Source organism: Suncus etruscus, chromosome 7 (assembly GCF_024139225.1).
Source record: "Suncus etruscus isolate mSunEtr1 chromosome 7, mSunEtr1.pri.cur, whole genome shotgun sequence".
In the NCBI taxonomy this organism is placed as follows: domain Eukaryota; kingdom Metazoa; phylum Chordata; class Mammalia; order Eulipotyphla; family Soricidae; genus Suncus; species Suncus etruscus.
In genome coordinates this window covers 14863377-14885612 of record NC_064854.1, presented here as the reverse complement: position 1 = coordinate 14885612, position 22236 = coordinate 14863377, and the positions used below count along the sequence as shown (strand labels likewise).

General features: G+C 49.4%; 1 protein-coding gene, 1 non-coding gene and 1 pseudogene across 2 annotated transcripts; all 3 read left to right on the top strand.

The window, feature by feature from the left end:
- Positions 1–2271: 2271 nt before the first annotated feature.
- Positions 2272–4167, top strand: LOC126014195 (isopentenyl-diphosphate delta-isomerase 2-like). The gene is made up of 4 exons (XM_049777521.1): positions 2272–2407; positions 2795–2850; positions 3005–3196; positions 3352–4167. Exons 1-4 carry the CDS (start codon positions 2272–2274, stop codon positions 3736–3738), a joined length of 771 nt encoding a protein of 256 aa, XP_049633478.1. The 3' UTR covers positions 3739–4167.
- A 3538-nt stretch (positions 4168–7705) lies between these two features.
- Positions 7706–7813, top strand: LOC126015283 (U6 spliceosomal RNA). The gene has a single exon (XR_007498163.1). It is a non-coding gene; the product is annotated as a U6 spliceosomal RNA (small nuclear RNA).
- Positions 7814–14800: 6987 nt separating this feature from the next.
- LOC126014194 (60S ribosomal protein L15-like) lies at positions 14801–15598 on the top strand (annotated as a pseudogene).
- Positions 15599–22236: the final 6638 nt, after the last annotated feature.

Sequence of the window (22236 nt, the reverse complement as noted above, 5' to 3'; positions counted from 1 at the left end):
ACTGACTCTGCTCCTCCCCAGCCCTCCCTGTGTTCACGTAGATTCCAGAGAAAGTAAGATCACACTACATTTGTCTTCCCGTGAAGCAGAATGCTTCAGAGTCCTTCCATGTCATCTCCAGTGGCAGCATTTTCTTCCAAGTTTAAGGCCAAACAGCTCTTTCATTGTCCATATACAGAGACCACTTATCAATCCCTTCCTCCAGCAGGGAAGGACTCATGAGTGAGGTCCATGTTTTAGCAGCTGTGGACACTGCTGCATTGAACACGGGTGCAAACACAGACACAGGCGTGCTCCCCCACAGGGCCCCCACTTGCTAAGCCCTGCTCACCTAATCCCACCTAATCATCTCTCCACCTAATCCCAAGAGTGGGTGTTAGGGTGGGCCTGAGTTGCAGTCCTGGGGTTTTGCATAGAAGTCTATTTCATGGAATTTTATTCCATCAAATCAAAAGCTTTCAGCTGACATGTTACCACACTTGAATTAATTTTTTTAGCATTAGCATTCTTTTTGTTGTGTTTCTGGGTCACACCCAGTGTTGCTCAGGTCTACTGGCTCAAACTCAGAAATTACTTCTGGCAGGCTCAGAGATCATATGAGAGGATGGGAATCAAACTGGGGTCCATCCTGGGTTGGCCATTTGCAAGGCAAATGCCCTACCACTGTGATATCACTCTCCCTCCCTTTTTTTGGTTTTTGGGTCACATCCGGCGGCACTCAGGGGTTAGTCCTAGGTCTTCGCTCAGAAATCGCTCCTGGCAGACTACGGGGACTATATGGGATGCCAGGAATTAAACCCAGATCCGGACCCGAGTAGGCTGCATGCAAGGCAAACACCCTACTGCTGTGCTATTTCTCCGGCCCTCAGGCCCCTTTCTAAAACATTCTTTTGCCTTTCGTTGAGTTTTCCCGTGTTGTTTTAAAAGTTGGTCTCTGGACAATGTGGGCTCTTTGAACGGGTCTTGAGTCTGCAACCTCTGCCACTATCTCAGTGCACCTTGTCCAGGGAATTTTTATAAGGTTATGGCTTATTTAAGTGACAGTGGAGAGAAGGGTGCTGGCCTGGCACCTGACCGACCAGGGCCTGATATCCAGCACAACACAGAGTTGTCCAAGCCCCTCCAGAAGTGATGGTGAGTGTAGAACCAGGGGTAAACCCTGAGAACCAGCAGGTGTGACCCAAACCCCCCAAGTATGTCACTGGGGGTTTAGGGATGGTATAGGGATTAGGACACTTGCCTGCCCCTGACTTGGATTTGTCTGACACCACATGGATCCCTGAGCCACTTCTGGGGCACCTGGTTCACCACCCATATTGCAGGGTCAGAGCAGACCATGTCCCTGAGTCCTTGCTCTAACTGCCAAGCTAGCATTTTGTGAAACCACTGAAATCCATTGGCCACTGGATCCCAGCTGTCATTTCTGTCCCTGTCCCTGAGGTGGGGCTCAGAACACACAGGATTAGGGTAAAGCCACTGATATCAGATATTGGGAAACATTTACTTCAAAGGAGCTCGGAGGCATGGGTGGGTATGTACCCTCTGTAGCTCATAAATAGGGAGCCTCAACCCAATCCTGCACCCAGGCATCCGCACTCGGGATTTGGCTTTGGTGAGTCTGTGGGTACTGCCCAGGGAGACCTGTTTTCCCATTAGAGGCTCTGGGAGAGGTGAGGGGGAAGTTGGGAGTGGGGAGCTCATTTGGGCTTCTGTGTCACCACAGGAGTCTGAGAGTTGCTCTGAACAGAGAGCATGGGTCCTGGTACTGCTCAAAGCTGGAGAGCTCACTTCCGTGTAGCTACCTAAGATTCCTGAGTTCTTGAAAACCAGTGGCCCATGGGGCCAGAGCGATAGCACAGCAGTAGGGTGTTTGCCTTGCACATGGCCAACACAGGACAGACTCCTGGTTTGATTCCAGGCATCCCAATTGGTCCCCCAAGCCTGCCAGGAGAGATTTCTGAGTAGAACCAAAAGTAACCTGAGTGCAGCCGGATGTGTCCAATAAATAAATAAATAATACATAAATAAATAAATACTAGTGGCCCAGCCCTGGTGCCTCCAGCACAGATGGCTGGGCCATAGATACTGCTGGACAGACTCAGCCATGGGTACTGAGAGAAGGAACAGGAGCCACCAACTGTGGTCTCATGGGGACTCCCAGCTTGGCTATATGGGTGGTCACTGGGGAGTCCCTGGGCATCATGTAGCACTTGTAGGTTGGCAGCTGCACTGCCAGCAGCACCCAGGACACACCACATGCCATCTGCAGGAATGTCGGCTGCCAGCCACCTGGATGAGCTGCAGTTGCAGCGGCTGGATGAGATGTGCATTGTCATTGATGAAAATGACCGCATCCTCGGGGCTGAGACCAAGAAGAACTGCCATCTTCGGGAGAACATCGACAAAGGCAGGTCCTTGGGGGGCTATGGGTAGCACTGGGCTGTGAGTTCCTTCGGGGGCCTGTCTCAGGCAGTGCCCACTATAGTGTCTGTAGACTGAGCCCAGCAAGAGGTCATCTTGGTTTGAATCCCGGTGTCCCATATGGTCCCCCGTGCCTGCCAGGAGCTATTTCTGAGCAGACAGCCAGGAGTAACCTCTGAGCACTGCCGGGTGTGACCTAAAAAAAAAAAAAAAAGAGGTCATCACTGCCCTGGGCAGCAGAAACAGCAGTCACTAGGCTGGGCGCAGGAAGATGGAGACTCACTCCTGTCCCAGTGGGAATAACACCCTCTGCAGACAGTCCTTCCAGGACTGGAGTGTGACCTCTGATGACCTGGTGACCCTCTGCCACCAGGACTGCTGCACCGAGGCTTCTCCGTGGTTATCTTCAACACAGATGATGAGCTCCTGGTTCAGCAGAGATCGGACGCCAAGTACACGTTCCCAGGTGGGTGTCGCCAGAGGCCCTGACAGGGAGGCCACACACCACCCACCCATCACCAGGGCTCAGGAGATGAGAGAAGCTGCCAGAGCTCCTGAGCAGGGTAGTGGGATACATGGGTAGCATGGGACACTCCTGAGGGATGACCTCTGGGACTGCTCATGCAAACAGCCCCCTCCCATAGGCCACTTCTCCGACTCATGCTCCAGTCACCCACTGTTCACCCCAGAAGAGTGTGAGGACAAGGACAAGCTGGGAGTGCGGCGAGCAGCCCTACGCCGGCTGCTGGCAGAACTGGGAATTCCCCCAGATCAGGTACCTGTTCTGTGGGTTCTAGGACACTGTCCCTGCATGCAGTGCTTGTGAAATGGGGTTATACTGCCCTGAACTCTCGCTGGTACCTGGGTACAGGATAGAAGTGATGGCCTAGCACCTGCCTAGATGGTTCTCACACAGCCCTGTCCCCCCAGATCTGCCTGCAGGACATCATCTTCATGTCTCGGATGTATCACCACAGCCCGTCTGACGAGGTCTGGGGGGACCACGAAGTGGGCTACCTCCTGTTCGTGAGGAAGAACCTCACAGTGAAGCCCGATCCCCGGGAAGTCAAGAGCTACCACTACATGAACAAGGAGCAGCTGGCCGAGCTCCTGGACAGGGCAGCGAAGGGCCAGGAGCGGGTCACACCCTGGTTCCGTACCATTGTTGAGGGCTACCTGTTCCGTTGGTGGGAACACCTGAAGGATGTGTCCCAGTTTGTGGAGCCTGACACCATCCACAGGCCGGAAGGCACACGCAGCCCTGGCCAGCCCCCGATGGAGGGCGGAGTGGGGTCCCTGCCCCCTGACACAGTCTAAGCCTGCTTCACACCTGCCTCCCCCACCACAGCTCAGTCGCCAGCTCCAAAATAGCCTTTTCTGCACTTATTGGGGGTCTTTCAGCTGACAGCTCCATGCTCCTGCCCTTACAGCTTAGCTCTGGCAATTCTCCTCCCACTGTGCTGTTGAGGGATCCAGCCTAAATAGGGATAACCAGGTCCCCCAACCTCTCCCGGGATACTGTACAGTCAGATGCCCTGACCTTGAGCCCCTACTTTCTGCTGCCTCACTAGAGAGATCTGCCATGAAATAACAGCCTGAGAAGGTTGAGAGGAGATGGTGGCAGATGCCAGCTCAGCTAGAAAACAGCTTATAACCTCATGCCAGTACTTAACCAAGATATACCTACCTGGTCACATCAAATAGAGGCTTTGATAGTATAGTGGGGAGGGAGCTGCCTTGCATGCGGCCAAAACCAGTGTGAACTCCAGTATCCCATATGGTCCCGAGTTGCCTAGGTGCAGTCCCTGGACCCAGAGCTAGCACCAGCAGGCATGGTCCAAAAACCAAAATGATTAAAAGATCTACATTCAATTATTATTATTAAAACTGTGTTCAGATTCAAACAGCAATTAACCAGGAAAAGAAAAATCACTATTTTAATTCATGAACATGCTGAGTAACTCTAGGGTGAAACTCTTTTGCTTCAATGCTTGTCTCAATTTTCTATCGTATGTATGAAATTGCTTCCTTGAAAATAAAAACCAATCAAATGCACCAGGCTCAGCCAATCTTTGGGTTCTGGACAGGGCCAAGCAGGCAGGGAGATGGCCAGCACGAGGTCATTTCTACTGACCCCAAACTTGAGTCTTAATACCTACTTCCATGCTAAAGAGCAGGATGAACATGTTTTTGCTGGCTGTGAGGTAAAGTGTTTTCTGAGGAATACTAGTAGCATTTAGTTATTAACAGGATGAGCCCCAATTCAGCCTCAATAATTCCACCATATCTTTCAAAAAATTTTGAGCTGGAGTAATAGGACAGTGAGTAGGGAATTTGCCTTGCACATGTCCAACACAGGTTCAACCCCTGGCACCACATATGCTACCTTTAGCCCACCTGAACATTTCCAGTATGGCCCGAAAATCAAGCCAACCAAATCAAGGTAGAGAACTATAGTGTCAGAAGATTCCGCTTCAGGTACCAATAACGGAAAAAGCTGTGCATGAATGTGGAGAGGTTCCTCTGCCTTCAACACTGCCACAGAAACCAGTGTATTGTCCATTGAGACCCTTTCCTTTAAGGACTTGGGGATCACTCCAGGTGGAGCTGGGGGACCACAGGGATACATCAGCGGTAAACAAAGAAAAGCACAGCTGTGTGTCTTGATGAAAGGCCAGGCATCTCTGTGACAGATCAGCAATTACCTTCTGACTGAGCCTGTGCCAATGGTGAAATGTCGTCCCAGCTCATGATGGAGACTGACTCCATTGTAGATACCATGAGATGGTTCTCTGCAGGCTGTGGAGGCCAATAGAAACTGGGCAGAAGGGCAACAGGAGCTAGTCCTCAGAGACCATAGGACTCGAGATGGGACTCCCAAGGTCTGGTGGAGCAGTGCCAGCTGAGTTTTGTTTCAAGCAGCTAGCCCTGCTTGAAAGGAGGAGCAGCACCCCCTAGAGGCAGATCTTGGCCAACAGGTGCAGACACGGTTTCCGGTGCGGCTACTACTCAGCACCAGAGAATGTGTCACTCTGGCTTCTGCATGAGCCCATGCGTGAAGAACTCCCTAGACTAGAGGCACCCAAGCCAGTCTGACAGCAGCAGGGGAGATGCAGACCAGTGAAGGCCATTGTGGTTTCTGCCCCCAAGTTTCATCGTGGTTTTTGCCCAAGCCTTTCACACCCCAGGCCAGTTACTTCCAGGCACAAAATAGGCCCAGGGTATAGGCAAAACACCTAAACGATAAGGACAAGAGTGACGTCCGCAGTGTTGGAGACATTTTATTTTCTGCCTTAGAAACAACAAATTGGGGGACCGGAGATAGAGCACAATGGCGTTTGCCTTGCAAGCAGCTGATCCAGGACCTAAGGTGGTTGGTTCAAATCCCCGTGTCTCATATGGTTCCCCGTGCCTGCCAGGAGCAATTTCTGAGCAGATAGCCAGGAGTAACCCCTGAGCACCGCCGGGTGTGGCTCAAAAACAAAAAGAAAAAGAAAAAAGAAGAAACAACAAATTATTTTTTCCCAATTACCCAAGCTGACCACAATTTATAACACAAGAGGAAGAAATTGAAAAGAATTAATGACCCTCGTCTTCTAGACTTCTCTTCCATCTAAAGCAGCCCAAGGCAATCACTAGTAAAAGCTCAGGGACAGAAGCTGAAAGCGCCTCTGCGTCCACTCAAGCACATAAACCTTGCTTTTTTATTGCTCACTATTTTCGGGGGGGGGGGCCACACCTGGCAGCACTTGGCAAGATAGGGGACAATATGGAACTCAGGAATCATCCCAGGGGCCAGACAGATAGCATGGAGGTAAGGCGTTTGTCTTGCATGCAGAAGGATGGTGATTCGAATCCCGGCATCCCATATGGACCCCCGAGCCTGCCAGGAGCGATTTCTGAGCGTAGAGCCAGGAGGAACCCCTGAGCACTGCCAGGTGTGACCCAAAAACAAAACAAACAAAAAAAATTTCAGGAATCATACCAATTGGCCATGTGCAAGACAAACACCCTACCTGCTATGCTATTGCTCTGGCCCCAACTATTTCTTCTTTCTCTTAGTTTTGGAGCCAATTTTTAAAGATCTGTTGTTTGGTTTTGGTTTTGAGTTGCACCTGGCAGTGCTCAGGACCTTCTGATCCTTCTAGCGGTGCTCCTGACTCTGGACTCTGGACTCATGAATTACTCTTGGTAGACTTAGGGGACCACATGTAGTGAGACTCAAACCCAGGTCAGCTGCATGCTAAATAAGCTACCCAGAGTGCATTCTTTCTTATGCCAGGGATAAAACCCCAAGCAAGTAGTGAGGCCTGGGGTCTACTGCCAAGCTGCCTTCTCAATGTTTTTACTCTTATTTTTGGCCACACCTAATAGGAATCACGGAATTGAGGGGCAACTTCTGGCTGTGTTCTGGGGACCATGAGCAGTCAGATGTTGACTGGACTAGCAGTGAGAAGTATTATCCATACTTTGCAGCTCACTTTTTTGAGTTTGGAGGAAATTTTTTTTTGGGGGGGGGCCACATCCAGCAGAGCTTAGGGGTTACTCCTGGCTCTGTGCTCAGAAGTCACCTGAAAAGCTTGGGATACCATATGGGTTGCCGGGCATCAAACCCACTTCAGTTCCAGGTTGGTCACATGCAAGGCACAAGCCTTACCATTGTGCTATCACTCTGGCCCATGAAGGGAAGTTTTGAGGCCATACTTGGCTCAGTGCTCAGGCTCCATACAGGATGGCAGGGATAGAAGCAGCGTCTGTTGCAAGCAAGGCAAGTGCTATGCCCTCATATAATGTCTCTGGTCTCAGGTTGTTGCTTTCAAAAGGTCTTATTTTGCATGGTCCAAGTATTGCTTTTTCTTTTCCCATTAAAAAACCTGTATCGCGGGGCCGGGTAGGTGGCGCTGGAGGTAAGGTGTCTGCCTTGCAAGCGCTAGCCAAGGAAGGACCGCGGTTCGATCCCCCGGCGTCCCATATGGTCCCCCCAAGCCAGGGGCAATTTCTGAGCACATAGCCAGGAGTAACCCCTGAGCGTCAAACGGGTGTGGCCCAAAAACCAAAAAAAAAAAAAAAAAACCTGTATCGGGGCCGGGAAGGTGGCGCTAGAGGTAAGGTGTCTGCCTTGCAAGCGCTACCATAGGACTGACAGTGGTTCGATCCCCTGGCATCCCATATGGTCCCTCCAAGCCAGGGGCAATTTCTGAGCGTATAGCCAGGAGTAATCCCTGAGCATCAAAGGGATGTGGCCCAAAAACAAAAAAAAAAAAAAAAAAAAAACCTGTATCAAGTGCTCGCTTCGGCAGCACATATACTAAAATTGGAACAATACAGAGAAGATTAGCATGGCCCCTGAGTCAAAGGTGACAGGCTAATTCGTGAAGCATTCCATATTTAAAAAATAAAAACTGGTTCCAGAGAGATAGCACAGCGGTGTTTGCCTTGCAAGCAGCCGATCCAGGACCAAAGGTGGTTGTTTCGAATCCCGGTGTCCCATATGGTCCCCCGTGCCTGCCAGGAGCTATTTCTGAGCAGACAGCCAGGAGTAACCCCTGAGCACTGCCGGGTGTGGCCCAAAAAAAAAAAAAAACAAAAACAAAAACAAAAAATAAAATAAAAACTGTATCAAGCTGGCTGGAGAGATAGCATGGTGGTAGGGCATTTACCTTGCAGGCAGAAGGTCGGTGGTTCTAATCCCAGCATCCCATATGGTCCCCTGTGCCTGCCAGGAGCAATTTCTGAGCGTAGAGCCAGAAGTAACCCCTGAGTGCTGCTGGGAGTGACCCAAAACCCAAAAGAAAAAAAAAAACAAACCTGTATCATCAAATCTTTCTTGTTTTATAAACCCAATTAGAACTATTAGATGCAAATAACAGCACAGCTTCGAAGTGTCTGTCCTAGTTTGTTGAGGGCCAAGCACCAGCTTGTGACGGGGTTCTGGCTGCTGTAGCTCTTCCTGCAGCTGGTCAAGCCACTGTGTCATGGCAGCCCTATCTGCTGTCATTTTCTCCCGCTTTCCTCTTTCCTGACAGTTAAGTGTTTGGGCTTCATGTGGAACACGTGCCTGTCAGCCTCCCCCTACTTCCCCAAATGGTTCATCTTCCTCTGAGCTTTCTTCATCATTGTCTTGGCCTTCTTCACCATCTACAAAGGACAAGTCAGTCAAACAGGGGTTCTTCTGTTGAGTCAAGTCAACTGCTATGATAAGTGCCCCAGTAGCCTCATTTCCCCCAGGAACTCCAAAGGCAACAGAGATTCTACACCAATGAGAGAAGAAGCATGGTTGTTCTGCACCTTTGCCCATCCCTTCCTTCAAATGGGGTTCTGGCCTCCACCTGGGCACTCAATAGGCAGGGCCTACACTAAGACCACAGAGGGCACGGTTCCAGGCCTGGAGAATCTGCCACAGACCTCTCTATCAACACATTTCTGGTTTCTCCCCATCCCTTTCCTCTGTTCTTAGCTTAATGATGACCAGGGATGGTCCCACTTAGTAGAACACACTGCAAAGCTCTCCTAGACTTCCCTTTTCACAAGGTCTTTATAAACTAAGTTTCAGCAAGGGAGTGTGCCCATCCAAATGACAGGGAGAAGCCGCCAACATGAGAACACTCGCTGACTACATAACAGCCTCACCTAGACGTCTTGAAGACCTGACACGTCCCATAGAGTTCGAGAGCTACTTTGGCTTCGGGCCAAAGAAGAGGGTGGGATAGATTCTTCTCGATTCCTCTTCCTAGTGGTGCTGCAAGACCTCCTGGCCTGGACCATATAATAGGCCTGGGAACACAGCAGCAGATGAAAATGGGCCCGGTCAGTTAGGTCTCCAGTGGGGTGATGGTCCTACCTACCAGGACAGGCTGATAGCTCCTCCCACCACGTACAGCAGCAGCTTTCCCTGACCAAAAGGCTCCCTCTATACTTAGAGGACTCTCTCCCACCAACAATTCGAGGTCAAAACACACTGACAAAAAATAAAATAAACACACACACACACACACACACTGACAACCACTACAAGTTCAAACTCGAGGCTCAGACACAGACTGAAGGACAAACACAATAAGAGGCCTTCACCATCTGGAGAGGAGCACTGCCAGAAAGGATGGCTGAAAGAGAAGATGCTCGCCCACCCTAACAGGAAGTACAGTCGAGGGATGGGGAGAACACAGTGGGAAGACACTGGTCTTGCACACAGCCTCCCCGAGTTTGAACTCCAGCACCCTTGGTCCCTGAACCCACCAAAAGTGATTCCTCAGTACAGTCAGGAGTAAGCCTTGAGTATTGCCAGGTATGGTCGAACAAAGAAAGAAAAAGAAGGGTTGGAGCCTTCACACCGTCAACCTGGGACAATCACAAGTTCAATCCTGGCAACCCACATGGTCACCAGAGCCTGCCAAGAGCAATTTCTGAGTGCAGAGTCAGGAGTAACAATCCCTGAACACTGACAGGTGTGGCCCAAAAACAAAAACAAAAGCAAAAATAAAAGAAGGGCTAGAGAGATAAGACCAGCTGTAAGCCACTTGCCTTGCTACGTAGTTTGAACCCCCAAAACCACATGTGGGTCCCTGAGCACAGAATCAGTATTAGTTCTGAGTTCCACTGGTGGCCCCCAAAACAACAAAAGAAGATCAAAGTATTCAGAGTACATGAAAGGCTCCTACATTGTGTCCTTTTTGCTAGAAACACAACTTTTCTTTTCTTTAGTCTTTGGTATTTCACTAACTTCCTTTTCTTTAGTCTTTGGTATTTTCACTAACTTCTTCACCTGAAAAGAGATGTTTCCATCATAATATGCAATAAGCAAATAGACAAAACATACAGGGAACCAGAACCAGAGAGATAGCATGGCAGTAGGGTGTTTGCCTTGCATGCAGAAGGACGGCATCCCATATGGTCCCCTGAGCCTGCTAGGAGGGATTTCTGAGCATAGAGCCAGAAGTAATCCCTGAGTTCTGCCGGGTGTGAAAACTACCCGGAACTTGTAGTGAAAACTACAAGGAACCTTGACAAGCCCAAAGAGTCACAGGACACAGAGTGCAGCCCACAGCTCCCTGATGGGTAAAGAGAAGACAGTGTGTGGCTCCGGAGCTGCTCAAGTTCTGAGGACCAACACTCAAAGGTGCTCCCACCAGCTGCATCAAGTTCAAGCCTGATTTTGAAGCCCCAGCTCTGCAGCCCACAGGGTCTGGACCAGACATCCCTGACCACTCACATTATCCTTGTCATCCATGTCAACGCCAAGGAGATGCATCTCACTCTCCATGACGTTTTGCTTGACATGGAAGGGGCAAGAAAATCTGCTGTGAGCAAGTGAATCTTGTAAGACATGACAGTCAGTACTGAGCCAAACAGGTCTACCATGACCCAGACCAGCACCAAAGTTCACCTGGTCACATGCTCACAGGTCTACACAGCTCACTTGATCCCATAAAGAATACACGCTTCCTGTATGTCTACCATCTCATTGAGGAGCCTTCCCAGCCTCTGGGGAGCTTGTGGGTGCAATAGACAGTGTGGACAGGGAGGGCTCAGCGATCCAGGGACCCAGAGCAAAGCTTTGACAGTCTGCAGGGCTCCCTGCTCCCCTGTGGCCAACACAGCTTCCTTACCTTTCACCTGGAGGTGATCATAGGACTGTCCTGTGACAGTGGGAGTGTGGCCAAGGACAGACAGAATCAGGGAGTCAGACCAAAGGGGAAGGTACTTTCTGTGTGCAAAGCCAATCCTAGCACCATGTATGCCCCTGCCCCCACACCACCAGGAATGAGCCCTAATCCCAAACAAAACAAAAGCAACTGAGGAGAGAAGCTGCCAGAGCTGAAGCTGATGGCTGAAGACCCACCAATGCAGGGGTCAGGTTCAGCCCTGATCACATCTCGATGCTCCACATCCACTAACTTGATATACTATTAGGAACCTGCAGCTCTGCAGCATAGCAGAACCCAACAGAGAGGACACAGAGAGACCCCAGAGAGACCCAGCTAGAGAGGACACAGAAGCCACAAGAGGCCAGCATGACACTGCAGCGGGAAAGGCATCTACCTGTCTTGTACATGGCTGACCCAGGTTTGAGCACTGGCATCCTATAAGGTCCCCTATCACTGTCAGGAGCAGTGATTCCTTAACACTGCTGGGTGTTGGGGAGCTCTCCAAAAAAGGAGTAACTCCTGAGGGCAAAGCCAGGGTTAAGTGCTGAGTACTGCTAGGTATGTCTCAAAACTAAAACCACAAGGATCCCAGCTGACCAGCAGGAGCTCAACTCGTGCCGTTTTCGGCATCAGTGGCCTTTGCATGTTCTTCTCCTTAGACTCCAAGATTTTTAGCTTCCTCTTCTCTTGGATCTACTTGGCCAGCTGCCAGATATTTGCAGTCTCCTTGTCGTCACTCTCAGACTCACTGCAGTCACTCACTCTGGGCTCTTCTTCCTTCTTCAGCTCTTCCCATTTCTTTAAGTCACAATGGAACCAAGACAAGCCCAGCTCTTGAGGGACTGGAGCTCCCTGCAGCCTGGCAGGATGTGGTGTGGGGTGGGCTCACTGTCAGTGCTCATTCCTGGACATGGTCTGAGAGGACAGGCATGGAGGAGCCAGCATAGCAAGCTCACTTGCACCCGGCAAGTGCCACAGATCCAGGGCTCCTTAGAACTTATTGCAGATGAGTCGGACTCAGAGGGCCACCACCATTTCACACCCCAGTCTTCTGAACTGTCCCACCCCACAGAGAGCCCAGAACACAAAAAAAAAAAGCATGCACAGAGCAGCATATCCAAAACAAGAAGCCCAATAGGGACTACCAATGAGGGACAGTGGGAGTCTGAGGAAAGGGAGAAGCAATAAAAAGGCAGAGGGTGCCTAGACAGACGAACTCCAAAAAGGAACAAAAGCGAAGGACAGCCAAGTAAACAGACCCCATACAAGAAGCAAGGCATGGAGTAGGAGTGATAGCACAGCAATAGGGCATTTGGCTTGCACATAGCCAATGCAGGACAAAACCAGGTTTTATCCCCAGCTTTCCCAGAGCCTGCCACAAGTGTTTTCTCAGTGTAGAGCCAGGAGTAACCTGAGTGCCTGAGGGTGTACCTCCTCCAAAAAAGATGCCAGGCATGGGGGCCTGAGAGATAGCATGGAAGTAGGGCATTTGCATTGCATGCAGAAGGACAGTGGTTTGAATCCCGACACTCTATATGGTCCCCTGAGCCTGCCAGGAGCGATTTATGAGCATAGAGCCAGGAGTAACCTCTGAGCACTGCCGGGTGTAACACAAAAACAAAAACAAAAACAAAAAGATGCAAGGCAAATGATGCCTAGAGAGATGGACCCCATGAAAAGGGAGGGTGCCCAGACAGACAGACTAAACCCAATAAAGGAGCACACACACAGGAGTGATGGGCCCTCAAGGACAAGACCTGACACTGGCAGGAGACCTGAGGTAAGACTTACACATCAGGGTCCATGCCAACGGCTAGTGCCTACCCCAGGAAACCCTCTTCATGAAGGTTAGCCCAACAAGACTCAGAGGCTCGAAACTGCATGATGTCTGAATCAATGTAGTCAGCCACATTGTGCCTTTCCCAGACCTCAGGTATCTTGTCGTGCTTCTCAGAGGAATTCAAGAAGTCCCAGTACTCTGCAGGGGAAGATACAGCACTGTCAGTGCTACATGTCCTCAAAGGCCCTCAGAGGCCACCCTGGATCTCTCACACAACAGAGCACATGTGCCAGTCAACAGGATTCAAGCAACACACATGGAGCTTGTGTCTCTGGAGGGCGAGAGCACTCACAAGAGATCCACCTCAGGAGCAGGAGGCTGTGTAGCCTGCCTAGCTTGGTGGCCCCACCATGTCCCACTCCTCCAGTACTTACTCTGGAGACCCAAAATGTAATGTAATGTAATATAATGTAATGTGTTATATATGAAAACATTTCCATAAGATTGTTATCTCGAGCCCGGAGAGATAGCACAGCGGTGTTTGCCTTGCAAGCAGCCAATCCAGGACCTAGGGTGGTTGGTTCGAATCCGGGCGTCCCATATGGTTCCCCGTGCCTGCCAGGAGCTATTTCTGAACAGACAGCCAGGAGTAACCCCTGAGCACCGCCAAGTGTGGCCCAAAAACCAAAAAAAAAAAAAAAAAAAAGATTGTTATCTCACTGATCTTACCCTAATCAATTCTTGTACCCACCTTAGGGTGTGACCTGGTGATAGAAAATTGGATTGTTCCTTGCTTGATATTCGGCTCCCACCCTGGAGTGATACCTGAGTCTTGTCTATTTAAACAAGGGTGAGGAAGGTGGGGGTGGGGGCTTTCCCCCCCCCACCCCCGCTTTAGCCTTATTCACTGAATAAAGCTGATAGCTCCTGAAGCCTAACATCCTGTGAGTTTTCTACCCACCGCTATCACCTCAGAACTGCAGGCTGAACAAGATAGCAGATGCAAGGTCTGAGCTGGAGGAGAAAAATCTCATCCTCCATCCCACCATCATCCAGCCCCATCCAGGGCTGATTTGCAACAGTAATGTTTTGTGGGGTTTTTTAGTTGCTGTTTGTTTTGGGTTTTTTTTTTTGAGGGGGTCACACCCGGCAGCGCTCAGGAGCTACTCCTGGTTCTGCGCTCAGAAATCGCTCCTGGCAGGCTCGGGGGACCATATGGGATGCCCAGATTCGAACCACCATCCTTCTGCATGCAAGGCAAACGCCTTACCTCCATGCTGTCTCTCCAGCCCACTGATTTGTAACAGTAATGTAATGTAATGTAATGTAATGTAATGTAATCCAGAATGTAATCTCCACTTACAGATCCCGTTCCTGCAGGAACAGACAGACTGTGGTCAGTCGCCCAAGCACACCAGGCACCCTCCCAGGACCACAGCAGTGCCCTTTCTGCCCCGTGCTCCATCAGGAGAACCTACCCTTTCCCTTTTGGGCTCTCCAGTATCCATTTTCCTCCTGCGTGCCACCACCCCTTTTGGGATGAAGAGGGGCCTCTCCTGAAAGGAAGATGGAGGACAGGTAAGAAATGCCTGTTCAACGGACAACTCTCCTCCTCTCCAGATCACAGCTGGACCATCCCAACCCCTCAAGACCCTAGCAGGAAGGAAGTAAGAAGCTAGGAAGACCTCAAACACAAGGCCTAAGTGAACATTAAAAGTAGTGAGGAAGGCAATAGCAGCCATCAGTAAGCCAAGATGGGCACTTTCTTTTTTTTTTTTTTTTTTTTTGTGGTTTTTGGGTCACACCCGGCAGTGCTCAGGGGTTATTCCTGGCTCCAGGCTCAGAAATCGCTCCTGGCAGGCACGGGGACCATATGGGACGCCGGGATTCGAACCGATGACCTCCTGCATGAAAGGCAAACGCCTTACCTCCATGCTATCTCTCCGGCCCCAAGATGGGCACTTTCAAGTACATTCAGGAGCTCTGGAGGAAGAAGCAGTCTGATGTGATGTGATTTCTCTTATGCATGTGCTGCTGGCAGAACTGCCAGCTCTCAGCTTTGCAATTGGCTCCATGGCCCACCTGGCTGGATAAAGCACACAGAGTAGGATACAAGGCCAAGCAAGTTTGTTATCTACCATATTGGGTGCGCTGTGGTGACTGCAAACGTCTAGCAGGGGTCTCAAACTCGAGGCCCGTGGTCCGTTTGCAGCCCTCCGTACAACATTTTGTGGCCCTGCCCCAGAGGAATCTTTTTTTTGTTTTGTTTTGTTTTGTTTTGTTTTAGTTGTTTGGGTCACACACCCCAATGTTCAAGGCGTACTACTGACTTTGCACTCAAGTATCACCCCGACTTTGCCTCCTGTGGCCCCCAGGAAATTGAGTTTGAGACCTCTGGTCTAGTGCCTAAGGGAGCAACCTATGGCTGGTGTTAGCCAGCTCAAGTTTGCCTGAAGTCTTCAGTCTGTGGCTGAGGAAAGAGCTGGACCTACTGTGGGGCTCTGAGAGTACTCAATTCTCACTGGGTGGTGAAGATTTCACATATAAATTCCTTGATGTTATCTTCATCAACCCATTCCATAAAGCTATTAGAAGAAATCCTGATATCCAGTGGATTACAAAACCAATCCACAAGCACAGGGAGATGTGAGGGCTGACATTTGCAGGCTGCAAGAGCTGTATTCTCAGAAAGGGTCACAAGTTCCAGCACACTATTGACTCTCGCCATGCAGCTTGGAGAAGGTACCACTAATAAGTAATATTTGTAAAATTCTGTTCTAATAAATACCTTAGGACAGACATGTCTGCTTACAGATTCTTTGTTAATTAGTCTTCAGATTATTTCTTGAATGTAATGTCAAATTAGGAAAGTTAAGAGCAATAATTTTTTTATTTAAACAACTTTATTACATACATGATTGTGTTTGGGTTTCAGTCATGTAAAGAACACCACCCATCACCAGTGCAACATTCCCATCACCAATGTCCCAAATCTCCCTCCTCCCCACCCAAATCCCGCCTGTACTCTAGACAGGCTTTCTATTTCCCGCGTAAGAACAATAATTTTTGAAGACTATGTGATTTGTATATGTAGTTTCCAATAAAATAAATGCTTTAGTCTTTGCTTTATCTAATTAGGGAGATATTGTTAAGGTCGGGAATTCCACACGCACTCCTCTAATGACTCCAAGAGGCAGAGACCATGCAAAAGCAAGGGGTTTTATTCAGCATATGCCAGGCTCCCAACTTGGCTTAGCAGAAGCCAGAGGATGAGCACCCCGAACCAGATTTAACAAACCTTTATATAACTTTTCAGTGGAAAGTTACAGTAGGGTAGTTGGGTGGTACACTTGACATTTGCTCAGTTACATTTTTGCAAGATTTAGATAACCATGGGTCATAAGGTTTGCAGCAGTTAAAATGTCAAGGGCAAGTCCTTGGAATTTAGGAAGGGGTAGGGTCCTCGTGAAGCTCAACAATTAAAATGTATCTTTTGGTTAAGGGCAAGGTTTTTAGGATTTAGGAAGGGGTGGGGTCTAGGGTGTTAAGGGCGAGTCCTCAGTGAGCTGTGGAGAAAAAAATTAATATTTCTTTTACCTTTCAGTATATCTATTTAAAATGTTGTTTGGGGCCAGAAAGATAGCATGGAGGTAGGGTAAGTGAAGGACGGTGTTTCAAACCCCAGTATCCAATATGATCCGGTAGCCTGCAAGGAGGGATTTCTGAGCGCTGCCTGGTGTGACCCAAAAAAAAAAATTTTTTTTTGGTAAGGTTGAAGCGGTGGCACGAGCAGTAGGGCATTTGCCTTGCATGCACTAACCTAAGACAGACCACAGTTCCATCCCCCAGCGTCCCATATGTCCCCCAAGCCAGGAATGATTTCTGAGCACATAGCCAAGAGGAGCCTGAGTGTCACCGGATATGACCCAAACACACACACACACACACACACACACACACACACACACACACACAAGATAGACACTCCTGGAGCCTCTAAAGCAGCAACATTGGTGACTGCTAAACTCACAGCCATGAAAATATATGCTTCAGAACAGGAATTTGGGACAATATTCCTCCACATCAAATGAAGGGCATTTTGATAAAATGTACAAGATGTTACTTGCACCTATCTGTGACCCAGAGTTTTCATGTGTGTGTGTGTGTGTGTGTGTGTGTGTGTGTGTGTGTGTGTGTGTGTGTGTGTGTGTGTGTGTGTGAAGGGAGAAGGCAAACTTGAAGAATAACCAATTCTCACATTTAGAATTATCCTCCCACAACCCAAGCCATAAGCATTGGGAGGGCATTTGCCTTGCACATAGCTGACCTGGGTTCAATTCCTAGCATCCGATATGGTCTCCTAAGTATAGGAGTGATTCCCTAGTGCAGAGTCAGGAATAACGCTTGAGTATTTCTTGTGGCCTCAAAATAGGACCCAGAATAGTCTTTGTCTCAAAAATAGGAATATTTCTTCCACAGAATTCATGAATGTATTCTCTTGAGTTTATAAAGATTAATATCGGGCCCGGAGAGATAGCACAGCGGTGTTTGCCTTGCAATCGGCTGATCCAGGACCAAAGGTGGTTGGTTCGAATCCCGGTGTCCCATATGGTCCCCCGTGCCTGCCAGGAGCTATTTCTGAGTAGACAGCCAGGAGTAACCCCTGAGCACTGCCGGGTGTGACCCAAAAACCAAAATAAAATAAAATAAAATAAAAATTAAAGATTAATATTACAATTATACTACATCCAAACTTTAGAAACACCAATTCTACCATGGAAGGGAAGGACTAGCCAGGCAAACCAGCACTCACATACTGGAGCAGTGACAGTTGCTAATGTTTTGCTCTTTGTTAAACACACAAACACATTCCAGGTACCCTGGAGAAGCCAGCTTTCAAGGAATGGGTGGGTCTCTACCACCTCCCTCCATTATCCTGTCCTGATGTGTAGTGACAGACATGCCAATATAAGCAAGGTGAGTCAATAAGGAAATTCAGAGAACTGCCCAAGAAGACCACAGTAATCCAACCCCCCAGGACTAGGCATAAAGGGTGGCAGCAAACTGCAGAGGGACTGGTGGGCCCTGGAAGCAGAGAGGTCTGGAGCTCAGTGACACACAGGCATCTAGGAGCAGCTGGTGGGTGCACAACCAACAGGCTTCTCCATCTTTCATGCCAGAAAACCACATCTCCTATGCTGAGACACACCTGCCTACTGTACCCCGGCTTAAGGTCCACACTGATCCCTTCTCCTTTGTCAGGGCTCTATATTTCACCTGCCTGGCACACTCTCTTATCATCTGAGCCACAGTACTGGGAACTCACCCCAGCTCAGTCACATTCTCTTCAGCCTGAGTCTATGGTTCTTTAATCAGTTACCCACTGGACTCCTCTGTCCAGCTCTGTGGCTTCCTGCTGTAGCCCAGACCCCCATTTCAAGACGCCTTCACCCTAAACTTGCTCAAGTTCCTCTGCAAGCCAGGCAATATTCTCCAAACCATGACCTCAAGGATGTTCTTCAATTAGTCCCTCCCAAGTGCCCTTTCATCCGTCCCTCCTAGCCATCCTTCAGGCTTCCTTTACAGCCATCCAAAAAATCAATTATTGGTCAGCATTATTCCTAGCCCTGCACTCAGGTACCATTCCTGGCAAGACTCGGAACCACATGGATGTCATGGATGGAGGCCTGCCTGGTTACTCCCATAAAGCCAACAGTCTTATTAGCTGTGCTATTGTCTAACCTCCTCCCAAAGGAGCTTTTGGAACTTGGTATTAATAAGACAAAGCCCAGGAAACATAAGAGCTCTTTCCCCATGTCCCCCAGATTCTGGGAGAGAAAGACGATGCACACTGTGGCTGCAACAGAACATGGGCTATGGCAGGCCCCATTCACCAGCCTGAGCACTCACTCACTGGGCCAGACCAGTGGCTGATATCACAGGAGTGGCCTGTGGGAAAGCCGTCCCTGCCCCTGCACAGAAATAATGCTATATATGGAGCCAGAGAGAAAACACAGCAAGGATACACTTGTCTTCATGTGGCTAACCCAGGTTCAGTCCCGTTACCACATATGATCCCCCGAGCCTGTCCAAGAATGATCGCTGATACTGATAGGATTGATGATGCAAAATTATATGTCTGAAATTTGGATGACTTTCTAAATCACTGTCTTTGAATAAAAAAAAAAAACGTTTTAAATGTGGCATAGGATAGTCTCAGCTACATTTGCTGAGAAAGACTCAGAGCAAAAATAAAGAGACCTCGCGAGTGACATCCATGAGAACCTATGGTCACACTGTTCCCACAAAGGGTGGGAATATCCCCCAAAGCTCATGAGAAAGAACCAGCTTTTCTGGGACATGAGGCATCACCCTCCTGAATGGGTGACATGGCTGATGACGCAGGTCACAGTGAAGCATGGGGTGGGGTAGAACACTCCTGTGTGTCTTGCACCCCACCAGGCTGAGGGACAGACACCAGGAGGCAGGGAAGGGCCTGGGAGCCAGGAGGAAACTGCTTGGCCTCTATGGCAGTGAGGCCAGGGCTGGGCTTCGGGGAGCTCTAGCCTCTCTGTGAGCACTGCACAGCATGAGGCACACCCAAGCCTCCCTGCCAAGCCAGGTGGAGGGGTGGGGGCAGGAGAAAATCAGCCCCCTGTGGGCGGGCGTGGTGGTTCAGGCAGCAGTAGGAACACACACTGTCACACTTCTGGGAACAGCTGTCCTCACAGGAGCCGCAGCTCCAGGCATGTTCTCAGAGCTCGGCTTTGGGCAGGCCTGATACAAGGTGCCTCACTCCTGGGTCAGGCACTGTCATCACCCAACAGAGAACTGCCTCTTTGGAAGATTCTGGAAGGGGATCCTTAGTTTACCTGGTCAGGAGATATTCTATTTTCTTCTCCCTTCAAACTAGCGCATTCAGCCAGTGAGACTATTTGCAACCATCTAGGCAAGGCAGAAACCAAACTGCCAACCTCCAGGCTCAGGGCCCACAGCTTCCAAAAATATTACACATTGTTGAATGTTATCCCATATGCCCAGAGCTACACTGTTCATCTGGAGAGTCTAGACGAGGACATTATTCCCAGTCATGATTCCTTTGCGATCAGGCTGGGCCTTGATAATACCTTGTGGAAATAGAATTTGCAATATGTGTGTGTGTGTGTGTGTGTGTGTGTGTGTGTGTGTGTGTGTGTAAAATTACGGCCCGGAGAGATATCACAGCGAGTTTGCCTTGCAAGCAGCCGATCCAGGACCAAAGGTGGTTGGTTCGAATCCCGGTGACCCATATGGTCCCCCGTGCGTGCCAGGAACTATTACTGAGCAGACAGCCAGGAGTAACCCCTGAGCACCGCTGAGTGTGACCCAAAAAAACAAAAATAAATAAATAAATAAAGTTAGGTAAAAGTATGTTTAGAATATAGTAATTAAGGCCTAGCAATAATGTAATGGTTGATCCAAACTCCTGTTCAACTTAAACTTTTGCTAAACTTTTGCTTAAGTCAAACTTTTGCTAAACTCTTGCTAAAGTTCTGTTATTTGTCAAAGCCCCCTAAGGTGTGTGATGTGCCAACAGAATGTTCCTGGCACGGGGTGCAGATGAGCCAACAGGATGTTCCTAACACAAGATGGTTCTCCTTTATCATAAGATGTCTGATGTGCCAACAAAATATTCCTGACACAAGGTGGTTCACACCCCAATCAGCCGATCATCAAACGTCTGGCAGGATGGGTAAACCTACGTCAGCAAAGTCAGAATGTGCGATAACGAACTTGCTTCACAGCTCGCTGCCCCCCACCCTGAACCCTGAACCCTGAGCCGTAATTGGAGAAGAAAGCTAAATTGAACTCTTCATTGGACATTGCCTACCCCATGCCCTATAGGCTTTAACCCTACAGCCTAAACCCTATACAAACCATTTTGGTGGGCTGTTGGGGGCTCGGGTCCTCTGTCTTTTGACATGATTCGCAGCCCTGGCTAGTCAGTCAATAAACCTGCCCTTGCTAATGGCATTCTTGTAGTTGTTGTGGTCTCTAATTGAGTAGCGAACAGCCCCTTTCAACCTGACTTCCTTAGATGGCTTCCTTCCTCATGCAAGAGGAGCTGGGGAGCCTCAAGTGTCCTATCCCTTGGTTCAGTCCAGACATAGGGTCACAAATTGCTTTCCTGGGCCTTGGGAGGGCAAGGACCATTCCTGGAGCAGACCCAGCAGACTTCTGGGCTGTGTTCTTTGGGGCAGCAGTGGCCCCGAAAGCCTGCAACCTGGGACAGATCCAGCTCCCAGCCCTTCTACTGCCTACCCTGAGGACTGGCCTCATCCACACCAGCTGTGAGCTCAGGGGGGGGGGGGGGCTTTGGGGACTGCCCACACCCCACTCCAATGATCCCAACTCTTTTTTTGTTTGGTTTTTGCTTTTGGGCCACACCTGGGTACTTCTGGCTATGTGCTCAGAAATCACTCCTGGCTTGGGAGACTATATAGGACACCCAGGAATCAAACCTCAGTCCATCCTAAGTTAGTTAGCGTGTGCACTGCCTGGGGCAGCCTGGGTCACCCCCCATACTGCAGGGACTGAGCAGCACATGTCCTTGTTCTAAGCAGCCAAATGCTAGCATTTTGCGAAATCACTGAAATCCAATGGCCCCTGAATCCCAGCTGTCATTTCTGTCCCTGTTCCTGAGGTGGGGCTCAGAACACACAGGATTAGGGTAAAGCCACTGATCTCAGATATTGGGAAACCTTTACTCCAAAGGCGCTCGGAGGCATGGGTGGGTATGTACCCTTTCTACCTCATAAATAGGAGCCTCAACCCAGTCTTGTACCCAGGCATACACACTCGGGACTTGGATTTGATGAGTCTGTGAGTACTGCCCAGAGAGAACTGTTTTCCTGTCACAGGCTCTGGGAGAGTTGGTGGGTGGGGGAGCTTTTGTGTCATCACAGGATTATGTAAGTTGCTCTGAACAAAAAAAAAAAAAAAAAAAAAAAACATGGGTCCGGTACCAGCTCAAAGCTGGGGAGCTCACCTCCACGTAGTTACCCAAGATTCTCAAGATCATGAAAACCAGTGGCAATGGGGCCGAAGTGATAGCACAGCAGGAGGGCATTTGCCTTGCACGTGGCCAACACAGGAGGGACCCTGCTTTGATTTCAGGGATCCCACATGGTCCCCCGAGCCTGCCAGGAGTGATTTCTGAGCACAGAGCCAAAAGTAACCCTAGAACAGCTAGATATAAAAAAAGTAAAGACAAAGAAAAAAAACAGTGGCCTCTAGCACAGGTGGATGAGACATAGACACTGCTGAAAAGGCTCAGCAATGGGGATCGAGAGAAGGGACAGAATCCACCAACAGTGGTCTCATGGATCCTCCCAGCTTGGCTATATGGGT

Excerpts from the sequence above, each read along its gene's own strand:
- LOC126014195 (XM_049777521.1), top strand. The coding sequence starts at position 2,272 with ATGTCGGCTGCCAGCCACCTGGATGAGCTGCAGTTGCAGCGGCTGGAT. Across the intron at positions 2,851-3,004 it reads ACACAGATGATGAGCTCCTG|CATGGGACACTCCTGAGGGA; the intron begins GTTCAGCAGAGA and ends ATACATGGGTAG. Across the intron at positions 3,197-3,351 it reads TGGGAATTCCCCCAGATCAG|ATCTGCCTGCAGGACATCAT; the intron begins GTACCTGTTCTG and ends CTGTCCCCCCAG.